Source organism: Vulpes vulpes, chromosome 3 (assembly GCF_048418805.1).
Source record: "Vulpes vulpes isolate BD-2025 chromosome 3, VulVul3, whole genome shotgun sequence".
NCBI lineage: Eukaryota > Metazoa > Chordata > Mammalia > Carnivora > Canidae > Vulpes > Vulpes vulpes.
In genome coordinates, this window is record NC_132782.1 from 23,283,740 (window position 1) to 23,309,881 (window position 26,142).

Consider the following 26,142-nt stretch of genomic DNA (forward strand, 5'->3'; position numbering starts at 1 on the left):
AGTCTCTTATATTTATAACTTTGTTCTCAGATAAATCTACTTACAGGTGAAAAATTTCTAAATGTTTAGAAAAAACCCACGTATCGAGAAAGCGAGAACTACTTTGAAAACAACAGTGATTCAAAACCTGTTTTCTTCAGTTCACTTTCTATTAAAACAAATATGCTAAAAAATAATGACGTCTCCAGAGGGAAATCCTATTGTTCACGGCTCAGTTATTACACCACCTTTCAAAAATGGGTTTATTACCTGTCACTGGGAGCAACTGTGAAAGAAATATTTTTATTCCATCTCTCACACTGAAGACATTTATAGAAAGAAATTTTAGTGAAACAAACACAAATATCACAAAAATGATGGGTGACTCTGTTGGGAAGAGGGAAAAGATGAAATAGGCAAAAAGAAATGGGGGAATAAAAAAACCCGATTCTTTTGTGTTTTAGTTGAATATGGGAGGTTAGAGTAAGAAAATGTCATGCTTACGTGGAAATAAGCAATAGGAAAGAATTCCAACCCACAATCTTCAGAAATGTGGAATGTTAAACTAATACCAGAAAGAAAAAAGAGGAAAAGGAGCCGCACAAGAGCACAGCTAAGCTACAGTGCTTTTGGGGTTGGTTAAGTCATGATTTCACGGGTTCCCTTCGCTGCTCGCGGTGCTGGGCCTGTGCGCCTGCAGGGCCCGGCGGGGGCTGGGTGAGTCAGGCAGGCTCAGGCTGCAGAAGGTTATCAGCTGCCCCCGCCCCCCCAGCTCTAAGTCCGCGCACCCGGGATGGTTTGCTCGGCCGTTCAATGCGTTAGGACCTGTCGTTATAGGCTACCCACCAGGTCAGCGTCGGCTCGGGAAATCCTGTAACTTCCACTTCCAAAGTCACCGGAGAACCTTCCGTGACAGTTACGTTAGACAGGAGCCTGGAGAACCCGGGGGCCTGGCGGGCGCGGCCGGCCCCAGCGCCGCCGGCTGCTGCGCCCTCCGCCTCCTCCCCGGGGGCCGCCGCCCGGGCGCCAGGCCGCCCGCCTCGGGGCGCGGTGAGGTCACCGGGGCCCTGCACGTGCTCCCGCGGCCCCCGCCAGCTCCCCCGGGCCGCCGCCGCGTGCACCGCGCCCCGCGTGCTGTCTGCGTGGTCCAGGTCGGCCCCTCGGCCCGAGGCGGTCCCGTGCCCCGGGCGTCCCGGGCGTCCCGGGGGCCCCACCGCCAGCTCCGCTCGGGCCCGCGGGGACGCCGTCTGCACCGGGCTCCGAAGGCTTCCTCCCGCGGCCTCGGGAGCGGGGGCGGCGGCGGCGGCGGGGCCTGGGGGCGGGGGCGGGGGGCGCCGAGCGCGCGGGGCCTCCGCCGCCCACGCACCTGCTCCCCGCGCCTGCAAAACAGAAAAGCCAAGGCTTCGGGTGAGTCACGGAGGTGCGCGCCCCGGGGTCTCTAACCCCACCGGCGCCCGGGCCCGCGGGGGGTCAGGGCTGCGGCCGCGCGCCTGGACGCACCTGGGCGCACCTGTCCGCACCTGGGCGCACCTGTCCGCGCGCCTGGACGCACCTGGACGCACCTGGGAGCATCTGTCCGCGCGCCTGGGCGCACCTGGGCGCACCTGGGAGCACCTGTCCGCGCGCCTGGACGCGCCTGGACGCGCCTGGGCGCACCTGGAAGCACCTGTCCGCGCGCCTGGGCGCACCTGGGAGCAACTGTCCACGCGCCTGGACGCACCTGGACGCACCTGGGCGCACCTGGGAGCATCTGTCCGCGCGCCTGGGCGCCCCCGCCCTACCCCAGCTGGCAGGCCTCTCGGGGGCCGGGAGACACAGGCCTGCTCTCCGCCCGCAAGGCCCCCGGGTCCCCCAAGCCGTGAGCTGAGGACTCTCCCTCCACCAGCAATTTCTGCTCTGTTTTGTCTACACTACGTGTGAGCACACAGTTCCAGACTCTCAGGGCTCCCGTGTGAGGTCATTCCCCATGACCCTGCTGAGAATAACCCCTTTGTCTTCCTTAGGAAAGCCATTCGTTATCATCATCATCACCATCACCATCATCATTATTATCATTATCATTATTATTATTACTGTGGTTAAACGCACACAACATGAGATTTGCCGTTGCAGCGCACGGAGCGCACCCACACTGGCGCAGCCGCCCCCCCCCCCCCCCCGCCGGGTCGTCCCAGCGCGCGGTGGTCCTTCCAGCCCGGGTCCGTACCCCTTCAACACCGAGGTCCCGCTCCCCACTCCCGCCAGCAAATCCTACAGCCCGTCTTTAGGAATCTGACAACTCCAGTTACCTCATAGGGGGAAAGCCTTTATTAATTAATTAATTTATTTATTTGGAAAGCCATTTTTATTTTTATTTATTTTTTATTTTTTGGGAAAGCTATTTATTTATTTATTTATTTATTTATTTATTTATTTATTTATTTATTTGTTGGGAAAGCCATTTTTATGACTGGCTTTATTTTCTTAAAGCTCCATATTTTTATTCTTCCGCTGAAAACCATCAGTGGAGCGAGCACCTGTGTTGTACCAGGTTCCATGCTGGGATTGGTGAGCTGGGATGAGTGAGAGTAAAGACACAGCCTCTGCCCTCGCAGAGGGATGCCTCCTGCATGGGAGGCAGACATGGATGGCACAATCCCACGGTATGATCTTTCACAAAAGAACCCAAGATACAAAAGGGGGAGTGCCTGCCACGATCCCTCCATGCCATGGAGGGCGCCCCTCAGGCTAGGAGCCCAGAACAGCAGGACCTCACCTCCTGCTGCTGATGCCCACCTAGTATTTCTCCCCACTAACCCCTCTATCTTGCCACTGCCCTGGTATTTCTCCCCACTAACCCCTCTATCTCCCCAGTAACCTAGTATTTCTCCCCACTAACCCGTCTATCTCCCCACTACCCTAGTATTTCTCCCCCCTGACCCATGTCCATCTCTGGCTTAAGAAGAAGCTCAAATATCCTGTCGGGCATAGACTCCAAACTGAGTTCAAGCTGAAAGGGATCTCATCTAGCTCAACCTGTTGTTTTAGTTCTTTTTTTTTTTTTTTTGCCTTTCCTCAGTTTGGGGGTACATTTTTGCTTAGCAATTACCAGGTTTTGTCCCATTGCTACTGCTTGCGCATAATAACATTATGTCCTGCCTTGACTTTGAGTTCTTCATTTTAGCTCTTAGTCTTACCCCTGACAAATACTTTATAATTTTTGAGGAATAAATGCGTTTTCAGGTGGAAAATGAGAAGCAAAAACAAAACGATGCTCCTTCCACTACCCCAGAGACACACACTATCCTTAGCCTTATAGCTTTAGAGAAAGTGGCTTCCTCCAGCCATTTCGTAGAAGTTTAAACTCTGTGTTTAAAAGCCAAAAGTTTTTAAAGGTCCTTGCCATTAAAAAAAAAAAAAAAAGATTACTAAATAAACACATATCCAGTAGGAAATGCCCCTTCCTTCTGGTTTTCTTACTTCCGGTTTAGCTCTGCCTTTATTTTGCTTCTCACAGGGACTTAGGTCCAACTTCCTGTTCAGTCTAGGAATCTCCTTGATGACAATCTGGTAGCTTCTGTTTGAATACTTTTTTGGGAAAGAGAGCTTTCTTTGAAAAGAATTTTATGCTTTACTTGTGTTAAGAATCTCTCCTGTATTTAGCAACGATATGCCCTCACTGAGTATCCAACAGTGGATCTGAACTGGCCTCCTGGGGCGACATAGATGACTAACTATTCTCCTATTTCCACAGCCCTTTGACTTTTTGGAGAATTGGTGCCACACCTCTCAGTCTCTTTCTTTGTACCAAAACCTCCAGGTCTTCTTTGGCCTTGGTTCTAGAACTTTTATCATCCTGGTCAACTTTACGGAAGTCCCACTCCTACTGGGCTATCAGCTCCTTCACAGCAGAGACATTTGTTGATTTGAGGGTCTTCATGGCCAGGCAACTTCTTATTACTTCTTTGGGTAACGTGTGTCTCTCCAGAGAAGAAGAATGTTGAGGAATTGTCTGAAAATTTGCAACAAGCTTAGGAGAGAAACCTGAATAAAAATCCAGTCTAGTCTTCTCACTCCCCCCTCCCTCTTGGGGAGGAGATGACTTTGCCAACACGAGGTTTAGACTGAGCATGTTCAGCTATGACTCTTCGAGGCCTCTCTTGTGCATCTGCCTTCCACCAAATGTGTGTATTCACACTAGCTCTAAATTTGAAAAGCCCCGAACAGAACGCCTGTGGCTGTTTAGCTGTGTACCCAAGTGTCTGGGTAGGCAAGGCTATCTAAATCAGCGATTAAGTTTTAGGAGACCCCCTAGAAAAGTCCAAGCCATTTCTCTGAGCCAGCTTTGACTAGTTACTGATTCCTGACTCCTCTCTTTCAGATGGTGCTGAACTCACAAGGGAGTCCAAGAATATTATGTTTTTACTCCCTACAATTCCTAATGTAGAAAAATACTGTCCACAGAAAAGAACACTACCAGATAATTTCTACTGACAATAAGAGAGACGGAGTATTATCAAATCTTTTTCTAGAAACATTTCAACTTATTTATGTTCCCCCTAAATGTTTATTTCCAAGATTTATTTACTTTCAGATGGGAACTAATCAGTGGACCAACATCTCCTTGATCTATGTGATATAGTTTTAGTGATTATATTCGTTCTTTTTTTGTTGTTGTTTTTATAAGAACTAGGTGTGGTGGGCAGCCTGGGTGGCTCAATGGTTTGGTACCTGCCTTTGGCCCAGAGTGTGATCCTGGAGTCCCGGGATCGAGTCCCATGTCAGGCTCCCTGCATGGAGCCTGCTTCTCCCTCTGCCTCTCTCTCTCTCTCTCTCTCTCTCTCTCTCAAGAATAAAGAAATAAAATCTTAAAAAAAAAAAAAGAACTAGGTGTGGCTATTGACTCATACTGAGTTTTTAATCAGCTAAAATGCTCTACCTCTTCTAGTAATGCCATTGACAAAAATGTTGAACACTGCAGAGTTCAGGACAAAGTCAGATGTCTCCCCAAGGCAAAGCAAACTGTCTTCCAGGTTGACACAGTAGAACAATCTAACATTCCTGGAACACTTATAACCCAACCAAACTTATTCAGTTCGTTTCTTTCCACCTACTTTAAGAGAGAGAGATCATGAATGGGTTTATCAAATGACTTTTTGAAATCACAATACATTTTGCCTATGGTACTAACCTAGGATTATCCATTAAATAATCATCTCACCAAATAAAATAAGGTGAATTTAATATAATTTATCCTGAGTCAATCCATGTTGGCTCTTGGTACTTCTGCCTTTATTTCCAAAAGCAAATAAATAAGCGTTCAGTTTTTAAGTCATTATGGAATTCTACAAAGCTTCATTTTTAATTACTTAATTAATTTTTAAAATTTAAGTATAATTAGCCTACAGCGTTATATTAGTAATGTGCTGTATGTACGAGATGGTAGCTACACTTGTGGTGAGCAGAGCATAACATATAAAGTTGTTGAACCACAATGTTATACAACTGAAACTAAAGTAACATTGTGTGTCAACTTTACCTCAACTTAAAAAAATAATAAATTACAAGGCAAATGATAGAAAAGGATTTACGATAGATATTTTTGATGCTGCCAACTGTAAGTAAGCATTAACACTACGTGCCAGCCATTATTTATTTATTTATTTTTTTTTGCAGTTATGTACTTTATGCAGGCAGGGGGATCCAGACAATTCTCTCTGTGGGGTGAGAGAGTATTTATTAACCCGTGGGTCTTACATTCTACTCCAATTGACCCCCATATCAGTCTGGTTCTAAGACTGTAGGGAGAGTTAAGTAATTGATTCTTAAATTTTTAAATTGTCTCCTGTATGCTATAGTACCTCCAAACTGGACTCTTAGATCATGTATATTGAGGGTAACTTTGAAACACAAATTTGTTTTATATTACCTGTTCTTCTTGGGGTGCAAAAAATTATCACCATGCAGTGGGGGAATGATGCCTTCATTGCCTGTGTGTCCCTGGCTCTGAGTCATACAGGAATGGATTGTTATATCTCCTTGCCAAAATGAAAGATTCTATGTAAGTATGTAGTTTAAATGAGCTCAGTTCAGAGAAGGCTCCCAAGCTCCCTGCTTTTGCGGGCAGTATCTTTAACGTATGAGAATTAACTAGTACACCTGAGTCTTAAACTGGCAACATCATTTCCCAGCTATGATTTCCTTTGTGGCCCAGGAAAGCTCCTAAATTACAGATTTACTTCATAGAATTAAAAATCCCTATTAATATTTTTTAAAAAAGCACTTCCATGCTATTGCTTATTAATCATCGTGTAAACAGATGAAGGGAAAGAGGGAAAAGGGTCAGCATGGGAATCTGCAGTATCATTACAAAGCAGCTCATTTATATGCAGCACTTCCTTGGAGCTCCCTGTAGGTCTTGTGGAAAAAGTGAATGCGTCTGGAATTTAGGAGAATGGGGCTGCCCATCCTGTTCTGACTGTACTTTCTGGGATTTGTGGAGGGCAAAATATTTGATCTCTTTTAGTCTCAGTTTCCTCAACTGTAAAATAAGATTTGATTAGATGATTGCTAAATTCCTCCTAGCACTTGAATTCTATGACGCTAAATGTGGGCATTGCAAGCCTGCATCCTCTATTGAATAAAGTTCTGTGATTTCGTGGGAATCTCTTTATGGTCTTGGTGCCCATTTAACCTTAGGAGTTTTCAGATATTACTGTGGATATTACAGCCCTCGCCTTGGAGGTAAAATATCATCACTAATCTGTGAGCAGTGCAATGGGCACTGCATTTACTAGCAGTACAATAGGCGCTGCCTAATTCCACGTGCTGCATTTTTGAGTTTGAAAAATAAGAAGCACTTTATTATCTCCAAGAGAAAATTCTGTGATGAAAGTACTCGTGTAGTAGTCTGGTGGAATTGTTCTCTTTTTAAAAAGTTTTTGTTTAAATTCCAGTTGGTTAACATACAGTGTAATATATTAGTTTCAGGTAGAAAAATCTAGTGAGATGTAACACTTCCATACAATCCCTGGTGCTCTCACAAGTTCATGGTGAACCCCCATCACCTACTTCACCCATCCCCCACTCACCTCCCCTCTGGTAACCAGCAGTTTGTTCTCTATGGTTAAGAGTCTATCTCTTGGTTTGCCTCTCTCTCTCTTTTTTCTCCCTATGTTGGTTTATTGTGTTTCTTAAGTTCCACATATGAGTGAATTCATATGATATTTGTCTTTCTCTGACTTAGTTCACCTGGCATAACACTCTCTAGCTCCATCCATGTCCTTGCAAGTGGCAAGATTTCATTCTTTTTTTATGGCTGAATGATATTCCACAACGACACACACACACACACACACACACACACACAGCAATCTATCTTTCTACCTCACAACTTCTTTCTCCATTCATCAGTTGATGGACACTTGAGCTGTTTCCATAACATAGGGGTAGTTCTATTTTTAACTTTTTGAGGAGCTTGCATTCTGTTTTCCAGAGTGGCTGCACCAGTTTGCATTCCCACCAATAGTGCAAGGGGGTTTCCCTTTCTCTGCATCCTTGCCAACGCCTGTTGTTTCCTGTGTGGTTAATTTTAGCCATTCTGACTTGTGTGAGGTGATATCTGATTCTAGTTTTGCTGTATATTTCTCTGGTGATGAGTGATGTTGAGCATCTTTTCGTGGTTCTATGAGCCATTTGTATGTCTTCTTTGGAAAAATGTCTATTCATGTCTCCTGTCCATTTTTTAACTATATCATTTGGTTTTTGGGTGTTGAGTTTGATAAGTTCTTTGTGGATTTTGGATATTAACCCTTTATCAGATATGTCATTTGCAATTTTCTTCTCCCATTTGGTAGGGTGCCTTTTAGTTTTGCTGATTATTTCCTTTGCTGTGCAGAAGCTTTTTATTTTGATGTACTCCCAATAGTTCACTTTTGCTTTTTTTTTTTCCCCTTGCCTCGGGTGACATATCTAGAAAAGATGCTATGGCCGACGTCAAAGAGATTACTGGCTGTGTTCTCCCTAGGATTTTAATGGCTTTTTGTCTCATATTTAGGTCTTTCATCCATTTTGAATTTATTTTTGTGTATGATGTAAAAAGTGGCCCAGTTTCATTCTTTTGCATGTTGCTGTTCAGTTTTCCCAACACCATTTGTTGAAGAGACTATTTTTCCATTAGATATTCTTGCCTGCTTTGTTGAAAATGGACCATGTAGGTATGGGATCATCTCTGGGTTTTCTATTCTGTTCTATTGATCTATGTGTCTATTTTTGTGCCAGTACCATATTGCTTTAATCACTTGAGCTTTGCGGTGTAACTTGAAGTTTGGAATTGTGATGTCTCCAGCTTTGCTTTTCTTTTTCAAGGTTGCTTTGGCTATTTGGGTCTTTTGTGTTTCTATGCAAATTTTAGATGTTTTGTTCTAGTTCTATGAAAACTGCTCTTGGTATTTTGATAGGGATTCCTTTATTTCTGTAGATTGCTTTGGGTAATATAGACAATACTGGTCTTGAACTCACAACCCTGAGATCAAAACCTGAACTGAAGTCAAGAGCTAGATGCTTAACTGACTGAGCCACCCAGGTGCCCCAGGTAGCGTAGACATTTTAACAATATTTATTCTTCCAATCTATGAGCATGGAATGTCTATTTCTTTCTGTCATTTTCAATTTCTTTCATCAGTATTTTATTGTTTTCGGAGTATAGGTCTTTCACTTCTTTGGTTAGGTTTCTTTCTAGGTATATTATTGTTTTTAGTGCAATTGCAAATGGGATTGGTTCCTTAATTTCTCTTTCTGCTGCTTCATTATTGGTGTATAGAAATGCAACAGATTTCTGTATTTGATTTTATATTCTGCAACTTTATTGAATTAGTTTATGAGTTCTAGCAGTTTTTTGGTAGAGTCTTTTGGATTTGCTATATAATGTCTCATGCCATCTGAAAATAATAAAAGTTTGACTCCTTCCTTGCTGATTTGGATGCTTTTATTTCTTCTTGTTGTGTGATTGCTGAGACTACAACTTCTAGTATTATGTTAAATAACAGTGATGAGAATAGACATCCCTGTCTTATTCCTGACTATATAGGGAAAGCTCTCAGTTTTTTCCCATTGAAGACAATATTGGCTGTGGGAGTTTTCACATATGGCCCTTTAGTAAGGTAATATTCCCTCTAAACTTACTGTGTTGAAGTTTTTATCATGAATGGATATTGTACTTTGTCAGATGCTTTTACTGCAACTTTTGAAATGGTCATTTAGTTCTTATCTTTCTTTTATTAATGTGGTATATCACATTGATTTGTGAATACTGAACCATCCTTGCCACCCAGGAATAAATCCCACTTGATCATGGTGAATGATTTTTTTTTTTTTATTATGCATTGTTGGATTGGGTTTCTTCTATTTTATTTTATTTTTTTTTTTTAATTTTTTTTTTTAATTTTTATTTATTTATGATAGTCACAGAGAGATAGAGAGGCAGAGACACAGGCAGAGGGAGAAGCAGGCTCCATGCACCCAGAGCCCGACGTGGGATTCGATCCCGGGTCTCCAGGATCGCGCCCTGGGCCAAAGGCAGGCGCCAAACCGCTGCGCCACCCAGGGATCCCGGTTTCTTCTATTTTATTGAGATTTTTTTGCATCCATGTTCATCAGGGACATTGGCCTGTAGTTCTCTTTTTTGGTGGAGTCTTTAACTGGTTTTGGTATCAGGGTAATGCTGGCCCCATAGGACGAATTAAGAAGTTTTAATTAAGAAGAATTAAGAAGTTTTCCTTCCTTTTCTATATTTTGTAATAGTTTGAGTAGAATAGGTATTAACTCTTCTTTAAATATTTGATAGAATTTGCGTGTGAAGCCATCTGGCACTGGACTTTTGTTTGTTGGGAGTTTTTTGGTTACTGATTCCATTTCTTTGCTGGTTATCAGTCTGTTAAAGTTTTCTACTTCTTCCTGTTTCAGTCTTGGTAATTCATATGTTTCTAGGAATTTATCCATCTCCTCTAGGTTGTCCAGTTTGTAATCATATAGTTTTTCATAATATTCTATTATACTTCTATGGTGTTGGTTGTTATTTTTCCTGTCTCACTTGTGATTTTATTTATTTGAGTCCTTTCTCTTCTTTTTGGTGAGTCTGGCTATACTTACCAAGTTATGTTACTAATTTTTCATTAGTTTTTCAAAGAATCAGCTCCTGGTTTCATTGATCTGTTCTTTTGGTTTGGTTTGGTTTTTTAGTTTCTATATCATCTATTTCTGCTCTAATCTTTATTATTTCCTTCCTTCTGCTGGATTTAGGCCTCATTTGTTGTTCTTTTTTTTTTTTCTAGCTCCTTTAAGGTTAGGCTGTTTATTCGAGATTTTTCTTGCTTCTTGAGGTAGTCCTATATTGCTTTTCTTGTATTATTATCAAATTATCAATATAATTTCTTTATATTCATTTTTAATTGTTTTATATATTTGTGTGTTCCCATGTTGGATGCATAAATATTTACAATTGTTATACCTTCTTGTTGGATTGTCCCCTTTATGATTACATCACGCCCTTCTTTGTCTATTGCTACAGTCTTTGTTTTAAAGTCTAGTTTGTCTGATACAAGTATTGATACTCTGGCTTTCTTTTGACATCCATTTGCATGCTAAATGTTTCTCCATCCCTTCACTTCAACCTGCAGGTGTCTTTAGGTCTAAAATGAGTCTTTTGTAGCCAGGAATTAATGGGTCTTTTTTTAAAATCCATTATGACATCATAAGCGTTTTGACTGGAGGGTTTACCCCATTTATTCAAAGTAATTATTGATAGATATGTATTTATTGCATTTTTATTATTTGTTTTGTCATTATTTCTGGAGATTTTCTCTGATCCTTTCTTGTCTTTGTCATTTTTGGTCTCTCCTTTGCACTCAAAGGTCCCCTTTAATGTTTCTTTCAGGGCTGGTTTAGTGGTCATGAATCCCTTTAGTTTTTGTTTGGGAAACTCTATCTTTCCTTCTAGTCTGAATGATAGCCTTGCTGGATAGAGTATTCTTGGCTGCAGATTTTGTCCCATTCTGCATGTTGATTATATCATGCCACTCCCTTCTGAATTGCCATTTTTCTGTTGAGAAATCTCTAACTAGCCTTATGGATTTACTCTTGTAAGTTAAGGACTTCTTTAGCTGCTTTTAAGATTGTTTCTTTTTTGCTATATTTTGCAAATGTAATGGCAATATGTCTTGGTGTTGGCAATATGCCTGCTTTTGTTGATTTTGATGGAAGTTCTCTGTGCTTCCTGGATCTGGATATCTGTTTCCTTCCCCAGATTAGGGAAGTTTTTAGCTTTTTTTTTTTTTTTTTTAAGATTTTTTATCTATTTACTCAAAAGTGAGAGAGCACAAGTGGGGGGAGGAACAGAAGGGGAGGGAGAAGCAGGCTCCCCCTGAGTAGGAAGCCTGATGCAGGGTTCGATCCCAGGACCCTAGGATCATGATCTGAGCTGAAGGCAGACACTTAACTAACTGAGCCATCTAGGCTCCCACTATTATTTCTTCCAATATGTTTTCTTGCCCCTTTTCTCTTTCTTCTGGGATTCCTAGAATATGAATGTTACTATGTTTGATGGAGTCATTGAGTTCCCTAAATCTATTCTTGTGTTGCATAATTCTCTTTCTCTCTTTTGTTCAGCTTCATTATTTTCCAGTATTTTGTCTTCTAGGTCACTAATTCATTCCTCTGCTTCTTCTAGCCTGCTGTTCATTACATCAAGCCTGTTTCCAATCCCATAAAACAGTCCCTTTTGTTTTCTAAGCCAAGGTTTTTGGGGAAAAGTTCTCCTTGTGAATTCTCCTGTGTGCTCCTCTCTCTCACCCGTCTCAGCAACTACAGCCACTTGCCCTCCACAGCACCTGTGATCTGCTTCTCCCCTAAACCACATCTTCATACTTCCTACCTTCTTTGATATGGCCTCTTCTCTCCCTTTAGTTGTGGAGTTTATTCAGTAAGTCTTCAGGTCAGTTTCTGGGGTATTTAGGACGATTTGATAGTTATCTAGTTGTGTTCATGGGACCAGAGGAGCCTAGGGCCCTCCTATTCTGCTGCCATCTTCCTCCAACCACACATTTCTAGAATTGTTCTTTTAAGCCAAATAACTTTCCAAGGATGATCAATACCATTTGGGGTATCAGAATTGGACACAGTTATTCCCCACTAAGCTTTTTTTTTTTTTAACTTGGTGATTTTTGTTATCTGTTCACATGGTTTTTTTGAGAATCATTGCGTATGACCCATAATATAAATGATAGAGACAATAAAAGGGTAAATGTGATTGAGCTGTTTAAAAGGGAAGATTACTGCCATCCTTTCATTTTGCTCTCTGTGCCCAACTACACCAGAATGTATATGTGAAATGATGTCAGTGAGAGTTCTTGGCAGCTATAATAGGGAGCCTTCACTTTTATACCAAATGACAGATGACCTTTTAACTTATATTAAAATAAAGTATATTTCTCAATGAAAATAAATCTTGCATTTATATTTAAAGGAACCTGTTCCTCTAATTTTTTCTTAAGATAAATAAATAAAAGCAAGAAAATCCATATTATTAAGTACAAATGATCGTGGTTTGCTTTGGTAGCAATGATTTTCACTTCAGTTCTTAGTACATGTGTGTGGTTGACAATGTAGAAATTGTGCATAATTTTAAAAATAAGTTGAATTAAGTATCTCTTAGAAACTTAGTTAAGAAAATGTGATGCGTTTAATGTTATTCTTTACTATTTCAAGTAGTGGGTCTCAATCAAGGGTGATTTTGCTGTCCAGGAAACATTTGACAATGTCTGTGGACATTGGCTGTGACAAATGGGGGGGGGGAGGGGAGAAGGTGGTGGTGGCTGCCACTGGCATCTAGTTGATAGAGGCCAGGAATGTTGCTAAACAGGACAGGTCTCTACAACAAAGAATTCTCTGGGCCAAAGTGTCAATAGTGCTGAGATTGAGTAACACTGATAGACCAATCATAGTAACAAAAGACCATCTGATTTAAGACAAGTGATCAAAGTTTGGCAGCTTTCCTTTGCCTCAGAATAGAACCAGGGTTTAAATGCTTCAAGACCATGAAGCAAAAAATTCCATTTGCATAATGATACTTGCTTCTTGGAGACTGTATATATGTAGTAGACCTTGACATAGATTTAGCCTGTGGAAAAGGTTTTAGAAGGTTATGTAGAAAATCTAAGAATTGTACTGACTTCAAAGAAAGATAAAACTTTCTCCATGAGATAACTACAAGTGGAGAGATATTTATTTTAAATTCTCATGTCACAGGAAGTATACTTTATTAATTTGGGAGCAGTTGAGAATAACGTTGACTCTTTGTTCCTTCAGTTCCTTGGGAGAGAGGGAAACATTGGAAGCAAACTTGGCAAAGCAAAAAGATAGGCACTAATTATAGTCCAGCAGCTATGAATAGAGAGTGAGCAACTTACACCAAAAATCTATATAATAACACTTTTGAAGTCATGAAACATTTGCATTTTGTGAATATTTGCAGTTTTTGCTACAAGTTTAATTTATCTGTAATATACAGATTTTAAATATTTCTCTACTTTAGCATTTATATTTCAGTTGGATTCTATGTTTTAATATATATCTGGAAATATCATCTTTCTGGGAACGGACACAAGATAATTTCATGTATTAAGATTTTCTGGTGGCTGGTGTAAAATAGCAGAACCACAGCTTGATGGTATGATAGAGAGAAGTCAAACTTGAAGTTGGGATTGACTATAAAAGGAAAATGGCAAAGGCAGCTAAAGGTGGGAGAAATAGAAGTGGTTTGGGGTGACAGTATGGTGACTGAATGGCTGTCCAAATACCACTGTGCAATGCTGTGGTCCCACTATTAAATAGGAGGCACTCTAAGGGAAATAGCATAGGTGGAAGAAGAAGACTAAGTAAAGGGTAGAAAGGAAGTACAGTGCACATTGCATTTACATTGAAAGATTTGATTCAGCTAGACAAGAAGGCTTTAATTCACTTTTTTTTTCAATGAACAAGGACTCTAATCTCAAAATGAAATGAACAGTTGAAATCATAGTTTTGTTTACCTTATTCCTTTCTTGATTGAATAGTGTCTGCTTATTTCTCGCTGGTTCTTTCAGCAGGTCGATGAAGTCATCATGGAAATCTTCCTGATTCACATTTGTCTTTAAAACGTCTCCCTGCTGTACAAAGCAATGGTTAGTGAGAGCTTGGCCAGGGAAGTTGGAAGCACAGTGCTACATAAGAACTACTTGAAAGAAAACCTAGGCCACTTGGAGCCTTTCAGCAAATGTATTCCACAAGAGACTGACTACTCCCATGATGTGATTTACAAAATTATCTTGTCAAGTGCACAGTTCCCCATCTACCTTGCTCTTTTGATAAAGTTCATTGCCAATAAAAATTGGTTGTTCAAAGGCCCAGCCAGAACAAAGTCATTAGTGCAGTAGGATGTACCTAGAGGAATGCTCTCTAGAGAAAGGAATCATTGTGCATGGTGGTCTAAGCCATTAGGAGAGTCTGCGGGAGCAGTGATGAAGAAGAAATGTCTGAAGATTTTGATGGAGAACAAAGAGGAAATCCCAAGAATTTACATAAGCAAATGTTTGAGAAATTCGTGAAGAGAGGAAGAAAGTATCACTGGGTGTGATAAAGAAAAAAAAAAAAAAAGAGAACAAAACGTGAAAACCACGCTTAATGTGGGTGATGATATTTTGCTCCTATAGTTCATGGAGCTGTTTTAGTCATGGAAGTACAGGGTTTGCAAGCTGCTGGGGAGCCCCTGTGAGGGCTGAGAAGACTTGGTAAAGGTGAAAGGAGCCTCAGGTAAACCAAGTTTAGGATGATTGATTACACCACACCAGAACATTCTCTCTTCCACCCAGGACATGGTCATTAGATGAGCCTTAAAGAAATAGCACACTCCTCAAAGTCCACATGCTATATGAACTCAGAGATTTCAGGGAGAGATTCAGCTTTCAGTCTAACTCTAAAACTTAATCTGGTTGGTGTTAGTGGATAAATTAATCTGCTTTAGTACACGCTTGATATCTAATTTCAAAATGGTAGTTGTTGTGGAAAGAATGCTAGATTTTGAATTGCATTTAATTCTAGATCCCACCACTACTGATGGTGAGGCCCCAGGCAAAGTACTTTTACCTTCTTTGAACTTCACCTCTAAAACAAGGAAAATCAGGCATGTGGGTAACTCAGTTGGTTATTCAGCTCAGGTCATGATCTGAGGGTTTTGAGATCAAGCCCCGTGTTGGGCTCTGGACTCAGCACAGAGGAATCTGTGCTTCTCTCCCTCTGCCCTCCCTCCCCCTGCCCCGCTCATGTGCACTCTCTCTTTCCTTGTCTCTCTCTAGAATAAATAAATAAAATCTTTAAAGTAAATAAATAAAGTAAGGAAAACAGCATTTGCCTCACCACCATCACAAGGTTATTTAGAAATCACTGAAGTAATATATATGAAAAGCCATTGTAAATCTCAAATTGTTATACAAATGGAAAGGATCATTATCACTATTTCAGCCTCGCTAGGGATTTCTGGGCCTATTTTTAATAACCCCTATAAAACAGTCAAAGCATCAACCTTAAAAACATAAAAACTAGACATTTATGCTCTCATGCAAACATCCGTAAAGTGTTAGTAAGCATTCTTTGACAAGCTTTTGTTCAGGCTGTAACTTGTAAGAGCCTTGCTGATGCACGTATCTCTTGCCAGAGAGGCCCTTCCTCATTTTTATATGCACCCAAATCAAACCTTTTTAAGCTATTGAATGATTCTTCTTCTCGGTACCAATCCTTTGAGTTTTTACAACAAATGCCAAAATTCTTTCTGGAGAACCTGCTTTAGGCAAAGCACAGTGTTAAATGTTGTGTGGGACCCTAAACTCAACAGAGCCAAAGGTTTCCTCAGGTGTAACCAAGTAGACAGGTTGGGGTAGTAATGGTAGTTATATGTGACCATTATAGTAGGAAAGAACACAAGTGCTCTGGGGATCAGAAAGGCAGGGACACAGCCTGCAAAGGAGTTGGCAGAGGAGGCAGCATTTGGGTTTGGCTTTGAGAGATGGTAACATTTAGATAAGCAGAGAGAGAAGGTCACGTACATAAAAGTTTAAAAGCAGGAAACTCAGGAACGTGGGGTAGTAGACCAGTGAGACAGGGACCTACAATGAATAAAGCAGCACACTAATTTGGAAAGATAGCCTCAGAACACTGGAAAGCCTAAAGTTTCAACTTCATTTGGTAAGCAATGAACAATTTGTAGTGAAGTGCTTTGGGTGTAAAAATGATACAGTTGTATTTAGGAAGGGTAATCCAGCTAGAGTATATAATCCGAGGCTCCTGACTAGTGAAAAAGGGAACCCAAGTGATGGGTTGAAAAATGAGAAAAAGAGGGACTGACTCCTGACTAAGGGATGTGAAAAGAATGGGGAACAAGGAAGTGGGCAGAGGGAATGACAAGAAATTTCAGAAAGAATGGCCATGAAGGTGAAAAGCAGAAATGGATAAGAGTAAATTTTGTTAAGTGGATCTCACTTGAAGATGTACAACAGAAATGGAAGGGCTATTGTAAAGATCATAAAGAGCAAAGAGTCAGAGGAGGCAGCTATTTTCAAGCTATGTACTGGAAGTCAGGAGAAGAAACAGACCCTCAGAGGGTTGGGTGGAAGTGGAGAAGAAATGATCATTATTTAAAAAGTTAATAAAAAGATATTATGACATATGGCACATTCATACATCACTGGTGGCATTAAAACTGTAAAATGTTTGTGGAATGCAATTTAACTTATATATATTAGAAACATTAACAACTTTATGCTCATTTACTCAAATCTTCTCTGGAGAGTTTATGTGTAGGGAATAACACAAGAGGGAAAAAATATGTATGAAGATGTTCATTGCAGTGTTATACAAAACAGTTAAAAAGTTGAAAATCTAGTTTCTTAAGGAAAAAAGATAATTTGGTTGGTCACTGCCTCAATTAGCAAACTATTCTGAATGGACTGGGTCCTCAAATTTATGACATGGAAATTCACAAAGAAGAAAATGGTTGCTAGAAATACAATTCTGCTCTGAACTACAAGAGCACCCTTACGTCTCAATATCAATAATGATCATGATAATCACGGGTGTCTTCACATTTAATCCTCAGGGTTACTCTGTGATTACTTTCCCCTGTTCACTCCATTGTACAGATCAAGAAACTGAGACTCAAAGACATGAAGTAGTTTACCCCAAATTACAAATCCAATAATTGGGAGAATTGGGAGAACTGGTATTCCTAAGCCGCTATGTTTTACTCTAAAGCCTATGGTTTTAATTATCTAGTCATTCTCTCCATCCTAAGTAGCCAGTTCTTTCAGCCAGTCATTCAAACAGTACTAATGAAACTAGTTTTCACAAAATACAGACAAAACAATGTATGTATTTCTGTCTTTTAACTGCATTTTGCCTAAGCATTAGACATCAACATATTTTTCTCTCTATCCTTTATTTCATCAACTTTTTATCTCATGAAAGATGCTAATGATTGGTTTAATACTTCCATGAAGCTAAATGTTCAGTGAATACAATACCTGAAGATTAAGTTTTATTTTCTCTGGGGCCATGATTTGGAAGGAAAAAAAAAAAACACCTTCCATTTATTATTTGGGAATGAAAACATAAGGCTACTTAATACAGACTTTACTTTGATTTTAATGGCACACATTTATCCTTTAGGATGTGATCCATGAAAATGTAAATGAGACACCTTAATTGTGTTTAGCCCTCCTTCCCAGCAATATTTTTCTCTGCAGTGATGGAAAAGAAACAGAATTAATTATCAGAAACACCCAGATAATTATGTTAGAAAGCTGTGAAACAAATGTGCACATTATGTCCCTTGAGAATTTCTATTAGAACATCTCTGCACCAGAAGACACTTATCAACACGTTTTTATTTATATTCCTTGAAAAAATACATATTCTGGAAAGAAGAAATTACCTTCAGCTTTTCTTCAAGCTCTGTGAGAGAGACACATAATTCAGTGATAGATTCAAGAACTTCTTTGTGTTTTGCCATGATTTTCTCAGCATATTTCTGTCCCTCTTCAAAACCTGGGGAGAAGGGACAAAAAACTATTTTTGAAATCCTTAGCAGAAAAAAAAAAAAAAAATCCCAGGCATTAATTCACCTCCCCAGTGTCTGGTGTAAAAGCTGGTAGACAGTAAGTGCTTAATAAATACTTGTTGAATAGATAAATGAATGAAGGCATTTTTTGGAAACAAAAACAAAAATAAAAAAATCAAACCAGGTACCTCGGAAAAATGATTACATTTGCTGAACCTTGTCACTTTTATGTAACCTAAATCATACTGCTGTGTTAATATTCTTAAAGTTCCACCCTAATCCGTTTTTTCCTGCTCAGAACATTGTCATTGTTCAATCTGGCATTTGAAGCCCTCCCTAAAACGGTCTCAAGGATCTTCTCCCGAATGTATGTCACCCTAGTTCCTTCATATATTTAGTCTCTGATCAAAGTGAACCAGCAACTCCTCCCCACAGCCAGAGTGGAGTGTAGGAGTTCCTACACCAGGAGTGCCCTTGGCCCCCTCCCTGCTGTCTACTTCAAATACCGATATCTTCCGTCAAGTGTTCTTAATCATCCCCCACCTAAATTTACTCTCTCTCTGCTGGAATAATAATAAAAATTGCTACCACGTAGTGAGTGCTTACTATGTGACTATGGATAAGCACTTTATGGATAAGCATTAACGTAATTCTCCTTGGATTCTCAAGGCTCTATTATTGCATTTTACAAATGAGGAAACTGAGGCCCAAAGAGCCTCTTCAGGTTACCCAGACAATAATTGCAGAAGTAGGGATTTGAAACCGGGATTACAGACTCTGAGGTTTAGACTAAACCTTTTCACACTGGGACAGCCTGAATTGTGTGTCCTCCAGAATTCTCCTATGTTGAAGCCCGATTGCCCCGAATCTCAGATTGCTGCTACATTTGGAGATAAGAACTCAAAAGAGGTGATTAAGTTAAAATGAGGCCATCAATCTGGGACCCTAATCCAGAATGACGATCCCACCGTGTAAGATGAGGGAGCGACCCAGGAGAAGGGTGGGCGCAGAGGGAAGCCCATGTGAAAGGGCAGCGAGAAGGCAGCCAGCTGCCAGCCGAGGAGAGGAGCTGCAGGTGACACCAACCCGGGCAGTGCTGTGGTCTTGTGATCCTGGACTTCCAGCCTCCAGAACTGTGAGGAAACGAACTGCTCCCCCGAGGCCGTGGTGTTTTGTGATGCTAACCCTCATGAACCAATACACACTTTTCATATCACCTTTCTCACTGCATTTACCTACGTCCAGGCGTAGGCAATGGATTCTTAAATGAAAGAACTAAGTTTTATTTGCCTTTTAATATCAATCATATTATCTTGGACATAATAGGTACTCAAAACAATTTTTTGAGCTACATTTATTTGCATTACAATGCCGGGTCCAGTGATGCTTGGGTGGCCTCCAAGAGTTAATACAATAATCCTAACACTTCTCACTTACTGCAAATGTTAAGAATTGCATAGCTTCCATACTCAGCAGATGAAGACTCACGCCATTCATCTTATTTGTTCAAGGTATTCACTCAATGATTCATTTATTCATCAAATATTTGTGAAGCACCTAGTATGTACCATGAAGCAGGAAACTATGAGGCAAAATCCCTTCTCTCATGGAACTTACACTCTGGTGCAAAAGCCAGACAATAAACAAATAGCTATACTATCCATCTGTCTGTTGGTGACAAGGGCCAGGAACACAGGCAAGGCAGGATGCAGGATATGCGTGATGGGAGGGGGATTTAACTAGTATCGGGTCTTTGTGAGTATTTACCATGTCCTGAAATAATATATAATGATATTGGAAATAATTTGTTCTCTGTATTACAGTACATATGGTTCTATGCATTTTTATGGTTATCCGTGGATAGCGTTCTTTGTCACTTGAGAAAATACCCACCTGGCCGCAATGTGGGCAGCCAGCTGAAGCATTTTGCTCCCCTCCCCCCATTGCTATCTGCCTTCTGGGCTAGATTTGCCTGGCCACTGGGAACTACCCCTGTCTACAGGAACAGCATCAGGGGATTCATGAAACTTGTACCTCAGCACCCCCAAGGACTGTCATCGCCCAGAGGGCTTCTTAAATTAGGGCCTCCTTTAGATAGAAAGACTCCTGAGACAGACAACTGTTTTATCTTTCCTGGTCCTGGAGAAGAGAAAAGCAGAACCAGTGAGATGATAATTTGAGTTCTCCTGTTTATTCCACAAATGAGAGGAAGGCAAGGGAACCATTTCTTAAATGTATAAGCCAAATCAGCTGTTTCTTAAATCCACAAACTACACCTCTCATGGAAATATGAGCACTGCAGACTTCAACCTCAGCTTTATACCTCATTAAAGTGTTATGAGGAGTTTTGCATGTTTTTCAAGAAATCACCCTAGTGGAGATGAGATTTTTTTTTTTTTTAATCTACAGAAGCAGAGCATTGTTGTGGTTTTCTTACCCTGGGGATGATCAACAGGAATAGGGGAGAAAAGAGAATAGAGAAGGAGGGTTTACACAAGATAGTTAAAATCCAAAGGCTTCTTCTCCTGCAGGCAGAAACTCCTTCCTCTATTCCCTACTGTTTACTTTTGTAGATACGGGCTCTTATCTTGAGTCTCTTGCCTGAATAATTGCTGTAGTGAGGACCCTGAGGGCTTGCCTTGCTCTGCTTTCTGCTGGGTTAGGTTCACTACAGATTTGTTCCATGGCAAATGCTGGATATTTTAAAAGAGACCTCACCGTATAAGCGCTGAGCTAGGTCACTGATCTCCTGAATCCTTTCTTCTTGCTGAGGCACTGAGGGCATGATATACTTATTGAACTGCTGGTGGAGAATTTCCACAGCTTCCTTTGTCTTGCACTCTGTGGAATATTTTCCAACTCTTATAACTGTGGCACTTGCGTCTTCATACCAAAAATGACACTAAATTAAAATGGGATAAAGCACAGATTAAAGAGATGCCATCCTTCTAAAGTTCTTCATCTTGACCACTGAAGTATCACATTTCAATTTCCTCCAACTTTATAATCATGTTAGTTTGAACTTTCTAAGTCATAATAAGGAAAATATCAAAATATGATCATATGCTTCTGCACTAAGGTATTAGAGTTAGATAAGAAAATAAAGGTATGAAAATTCATTTGCTTTTCTTGTCTTCTTAGGTTTGCCTGAAATATACTTCCTAAGAACATTGCAGACTTATAAGAACAGGCAATATAAAAAAGCATATGACACTAAGAAGAATCCAAATTATCAGCTAAAAGAAAAGAGAAAAAGCCCAAATGTGCAAAATCAAGCAAATTAACTGAAATTATTAACAAGACATGGATAAAGCACTGCCTAATTAACACTCTAATAAATAAATAAATTCTCTTTTAAGAACGAGACGTAGTCTATGGATTGAGGAAGTATTATTTAAAGAACAGTATTTAACCATTTTTTTTAAAATAGAAGGTACTCAAGTCAATATTTTCGAATATTGTACTCAATATGTGAAAAGCACAATAGAGAATTGAGACAGTTTCTCACCAAAAAATACTAAGTAACTGTGATGGAAGGAATGTGTCTGACCAAGGCCAGAGCAGTTATGATGAGTGAGAAATAGAAACACATGACTCTGTTAGGAGCCGGCTTTAAATAAGTGCCATGGAGCCACAGCAAACCTATGTATCAGATATAGAAGAATGATCATCCTCATCTTCCTTAGTGTGGTGTTACATCTAAAAGCTGCTGCATCCACGGTAAAGAGAGACATTTTGTATCACAGGATAATGGGCCGCACAGAACTTCAAGTGTGGAATTTCTTCAATATGAAATGTGCAAATAATAACTTTAACTTGTCCAATTTCATATAGTTCATGCATACTCTGCCATTTATCCTCTTGACAGAAACAAAAATAACACCACTAACAATTTTTTGTACCTGACCAATCCCAGTATTAAGGTTTCTTTCTAAATATTTTCAAATTTTGCGAAATAAGTCATTTTGAATATTTTAAAAGGATAGCCAGCAGTAAGCATAACTCCGTGATAGTGAAACATCTTGAGTTGATGGAGTCATGGAGAAATGAGAAACCCTTATACATTGCTGGTAAAAGTAAATTAGTAAAATCTTTCTGAAGAACAACTGGACAATACAGTCAAACCTTGCAACATTTATCCACTTTGGTCTAACAATTCTATTTTAAGAAATCATCCTAAGGAAATAATCATGAAGAGGAGGATGATGCATAGATTTAATGACAAATTTAACTGCTGCAGCATTGTTTTAGGGTAGCAGAGCAATTTTTAAAAGCATTACATATGGATACCATTACAGCAAGAAGAGGATACCTCTTCTATCATCTCCTGGAGATGTTCAGTCAGGTCCAAATTCAACTTATAATCCATCACAACTTTGTTAAACTCATCCACATGTTTTTGCAAATCCTTCATGGCTTCCAAAAGAACATTAACTTTATTATTTGGATAATTTAAGAAAGAATTAGAAGTCTTCTTCTCAATTTTTTCCATTTTCCTTTTCAAAGCCTGTGCGAAAAAAGAAACAGTTTTAAGATAACTTCCCATTTTTATTTATGAGGCTAGCTGGTGATTACATATTGAGAGAAAAACTTGGGGAAGCTTTTGCAGCTTTCTCCATGATAATATATTAAAATCATAATGATCACAAATGCATTTTGGAAAGAATGGGTTTTCTTCCACATAGTTTATTGATGCAGCATCAAAATCATATAGAAAATTCACTGTATACCAGGTCCTATTCCAGATTTCAAGAATTATATTATGATTTTTTTAAAAAAAGACATTGATCATAAAATATTTTACTATCTTCAGGGAGCTCATTGTCTCCTGGGAAAGGTATTCAAAGAATCTAGCTGGTACATGTGGTAATCAAGGTAGAACAAGAAGTTCTGGGAGTAGTGGAGGAAGTTCCTGACAGAGGCAGGTGCAAGCAGAGGAAAAGGGGTATATAGAGGTGTGTACATGGATGTGTGTGATGCGTGCGTGTGTGTATGCGTGTGGTGGGGAAGAATGGAAGCAGAGAGGCTGGGTAGGTTTGGTAGGATCCATCCTAGAGCTGCCTCGAGATAAATTAACGTATACATTTTATGCGAGGAACTTAACTGCTACAAAAGTGGAAAACCACCTTCCGAGTCCCAATGCTGCAAAAAAGCCCAAGGGTTAGGCTTCTAGAATTGAAACGCAGAATGACTTTGCAATAATTGTAGTAGTGTACGTACACGCATACACACAGACATGCACACACAAACACACCACTCACATTTTCTCTTTACCTGTATCTTTTCAGCATGAGCATCGACTTGTTGAATTTGATTCTTAAGAGCCTTTAGATTCCGAGCTTTTTCATTTTTCTTAGTGTAATTAAATTTTAAATTGTTGAATTTCTTTTTGATATCTTTGAATGACTCTTTGAGCTGCAGTTCAATAAAAAGAAACAGATGATTTGCTTAAAATGAGGACACTGACACTGACTTGTAATAAATAAAAAAATCTTAACACTTCAAAATATTTATAATCTTCAAAATGTATTCAGTGATTTTTCAATAGGAAACAAGTCGGCTAAGTAAACACATAATGTGAATTTAAATATATCCCCAAAATCTAAGATGTTCTTTGTACTATTTGATTTGTAATTTTTTTGAGAAGTGGCGAGAGAGGGGCAGAGGGAGAGGGAGAGAGAGAATCTTAAGCAGCTCCACAGCCAGTGTGCAGTCTGAAGCGGGGCTCCATCTCACGGCCCTGAGATCATGACCTGAGCCAAAAATCAGGAGTCGGATGCTTAACCAACTGAGCCACCCAGGTGACCCTTGATTTGTAATTTACAATTAGATTTATAAATATAAAATATCCTTTGGCCTCCAAAAAAGCAAGTTTTTAACATGTCATAGATTCTCAACAACTCTAATTTTTTTATTTGTATTTATTTGACATCGCGTTTCCCATTCATTCTGTTCTCCGTATGCTAGCACTTGCCCCAGATCCTTCTGCCTCCTGGGGCTTTCTTCTAGCATCAAGGCATGAATTTATTAGGCTCCAATGAGCTGATCCTGTTGCAGAGGTCAATAAAGAGTTGACATTCAGACCACTGACAACATAAGTAGGATAAAAGAGGGGACCTGATATGAGATTTAGTAGCAAAAATATTTTATTTGCCCAAATTCAGCCAAAGAATTATTTTTCATTAGAAGTTTCCTGAAGATCTTTCCTTCTTAGATATAGGCCACTAACTTCAGATGTCCTTCCAAGATGGAAAATAAAGTGACAGCATCACCACTGATGGCAACGCTAGCTTGTGTATAAACAGAGCCTATGGCAATGAACTGAGAGTAGGGCATGCATTAAGCTCGCCTTAAGAACACACAGTTCAACTTCCAGTGAACCAAAGTTCTGAGCAGTCCAGTTCCATTAAACACACCACCTTCCATGCCCTTTTCCATATTCTAGAGAGATAAACATATTGACAGGCAACTCTCTCTTTACATTATCAGTAAAGAGATATATAAAGAAAAACATAAACCTTCTCAGATTATATGGAAGCATTTAGCAGCAAAAAATGAACAATGTCATGGTTGATAAATTTGAGCTATGATAAGAAAAGTCAGAGACACATTAAAATTCTTTTCAATGACAGCAAATAAATTATTTGGAAGGAAATAAAGGCTGTGTACATGTTAGGTTTTAGCCTTGTAATACATAGAAAACATATCTGCCCTAAAAATATTTGCTTTCTCAAAATGCTTATTTCAAATTCTGCATATTGTAATAACAGAACCTTGACCTTATCTGTAACATTTCTTGGAGATAATTATCTATAAAGGCCCAAGCAGACTTGCATATATGGAAATTATTATGCAGATTCAATTTTTTCCTCTGACATACCTATACTTAATCAGTGCTGTTTATTTTATATGGTAAATGAAATTGTTGAATACTAGTTTTAAATTACCAATTAAGCCAACCACAGAGATCATATTAAACATTTAAATTGATAAATCAGTAACATCCTAGAGAGGTGGAAACTATTTCGCTATTAGAACTCACAAAAATATTTGAGAAGATTGTGTTCGGCTGGCATACTTATGAAATAACCAATTAATATTAAATTTAAAATTTAAATATTTAAAAATACTAAATTAAATCTAAAATATTTAAATTCTTTGAAATTCAGTGTTTTAAAACACATGTCTTCGATTTTAGTGAAGAAAGACAAATGGGATTGAGATATAAAGGGACTATATCCAGGACACCTGGGTGGCTCAGTGGTTGAGAGTCTGCCTTCATCTCTGGGCATGAACCCGGCATCCTGGGATCGAGTCCCCCATCTGGCTCTCTGCAGGGAGCCTGCTTCTCCCTCTGCCTCTATCTCTGCCTCTTTCTCTGTATCTCATTAATAAATGAAATCTTTAAAAATAAATAAATAAAGGGACTACATCCTGAGTTATTCACATTAAACTTTGGCAGGAACTCTTCTCCCCAAAGTCATAACTTGCAACTATAGGTATACACAGATTCTTGTATTAAAAAACATGTCCCCAGTAGAGAGTTACTATTTAACTGGTACAGAGTTTCTGTTTGGGATGATTAAAAAGTTCTAGAAATGGATAGAACAATGTGAAAGTACTTAATATCATTTACCCTTAAGATGGTTAAGGTGGTGAATTTTATGTGTATTTTACCGCAATTAAAAATATAACTTTTATTTTAAATAAAAATAAACAGAATAAAAGAAAAAAGAAAAAGGAAAATATATGTCCTGTCACTGACTAATATCTATCATTGGAATATAAAATTTTATACTCTTTTTTCTCTTACTGGAACATGATCTATATTATAAACTTCAGTCTAGAGAAAGGAAAAGGGGCTCTATCATCAATCTGATAATCACTGGGTTATGTCTGCTAGTTTAAATGGGAAAGATCAACTTCTGTTTGAAAACTGTGTGATGAAGGGAGAAAGGCTGAGTCTTAATATTGTAATTCTAAACCATGAAATTTTAAATCTACTTTGGATCAAAAAAATTTAAGACTGATAAATGATGGGC

General features: G+C 39.5%; 1 protein-coding gene across 5 annotated transcripts in view; it reads right to left on the reverse strand.

The window, feature by feature from the left end:
* CCDC141 (coiled-coil domain containing 141) overlaps nt 1-26,142 on the reverse strand; it is a 195,568-nt gene that overhangs the window by 15,379 nt on the left and 154,047 nt on the right. For 4 of the 5 annotated variants that reach the window (XM_072752066.1, XM_072752067.1, XM_072752068.1 and 1 more), the window contains 6 exons: nt 23,375-23,515; nt 22,413-22,607; nt 20,819-21,002; nt 17,975-18,087; nt 14,043-14,159; nt 826-1,358 (listed from right to left, as the gene is read on the reverse strand). In XM_072752066.1, the coding sequence (XP_072608167.1) occupies nt 826-1,358; nt 14,043-14,159; nt 17,975-18,087; nt 20,819-21,002; nt 22,413-22,607; nt 23,375-23,515 (1,283 nt within the window). Of the gene's footprint in view, nt 1-825; nt 1,359-13,208; nt 13,324-14,042; nt 14,160-17,974; nt 18,088-20,818; nt 21,003-22,412; nt 22,608-23,374; nt 23,516-26,142 lie in introns of those variants that run through there. The other variant, XM_072752069.1, reaches the window with a different exon arrangement.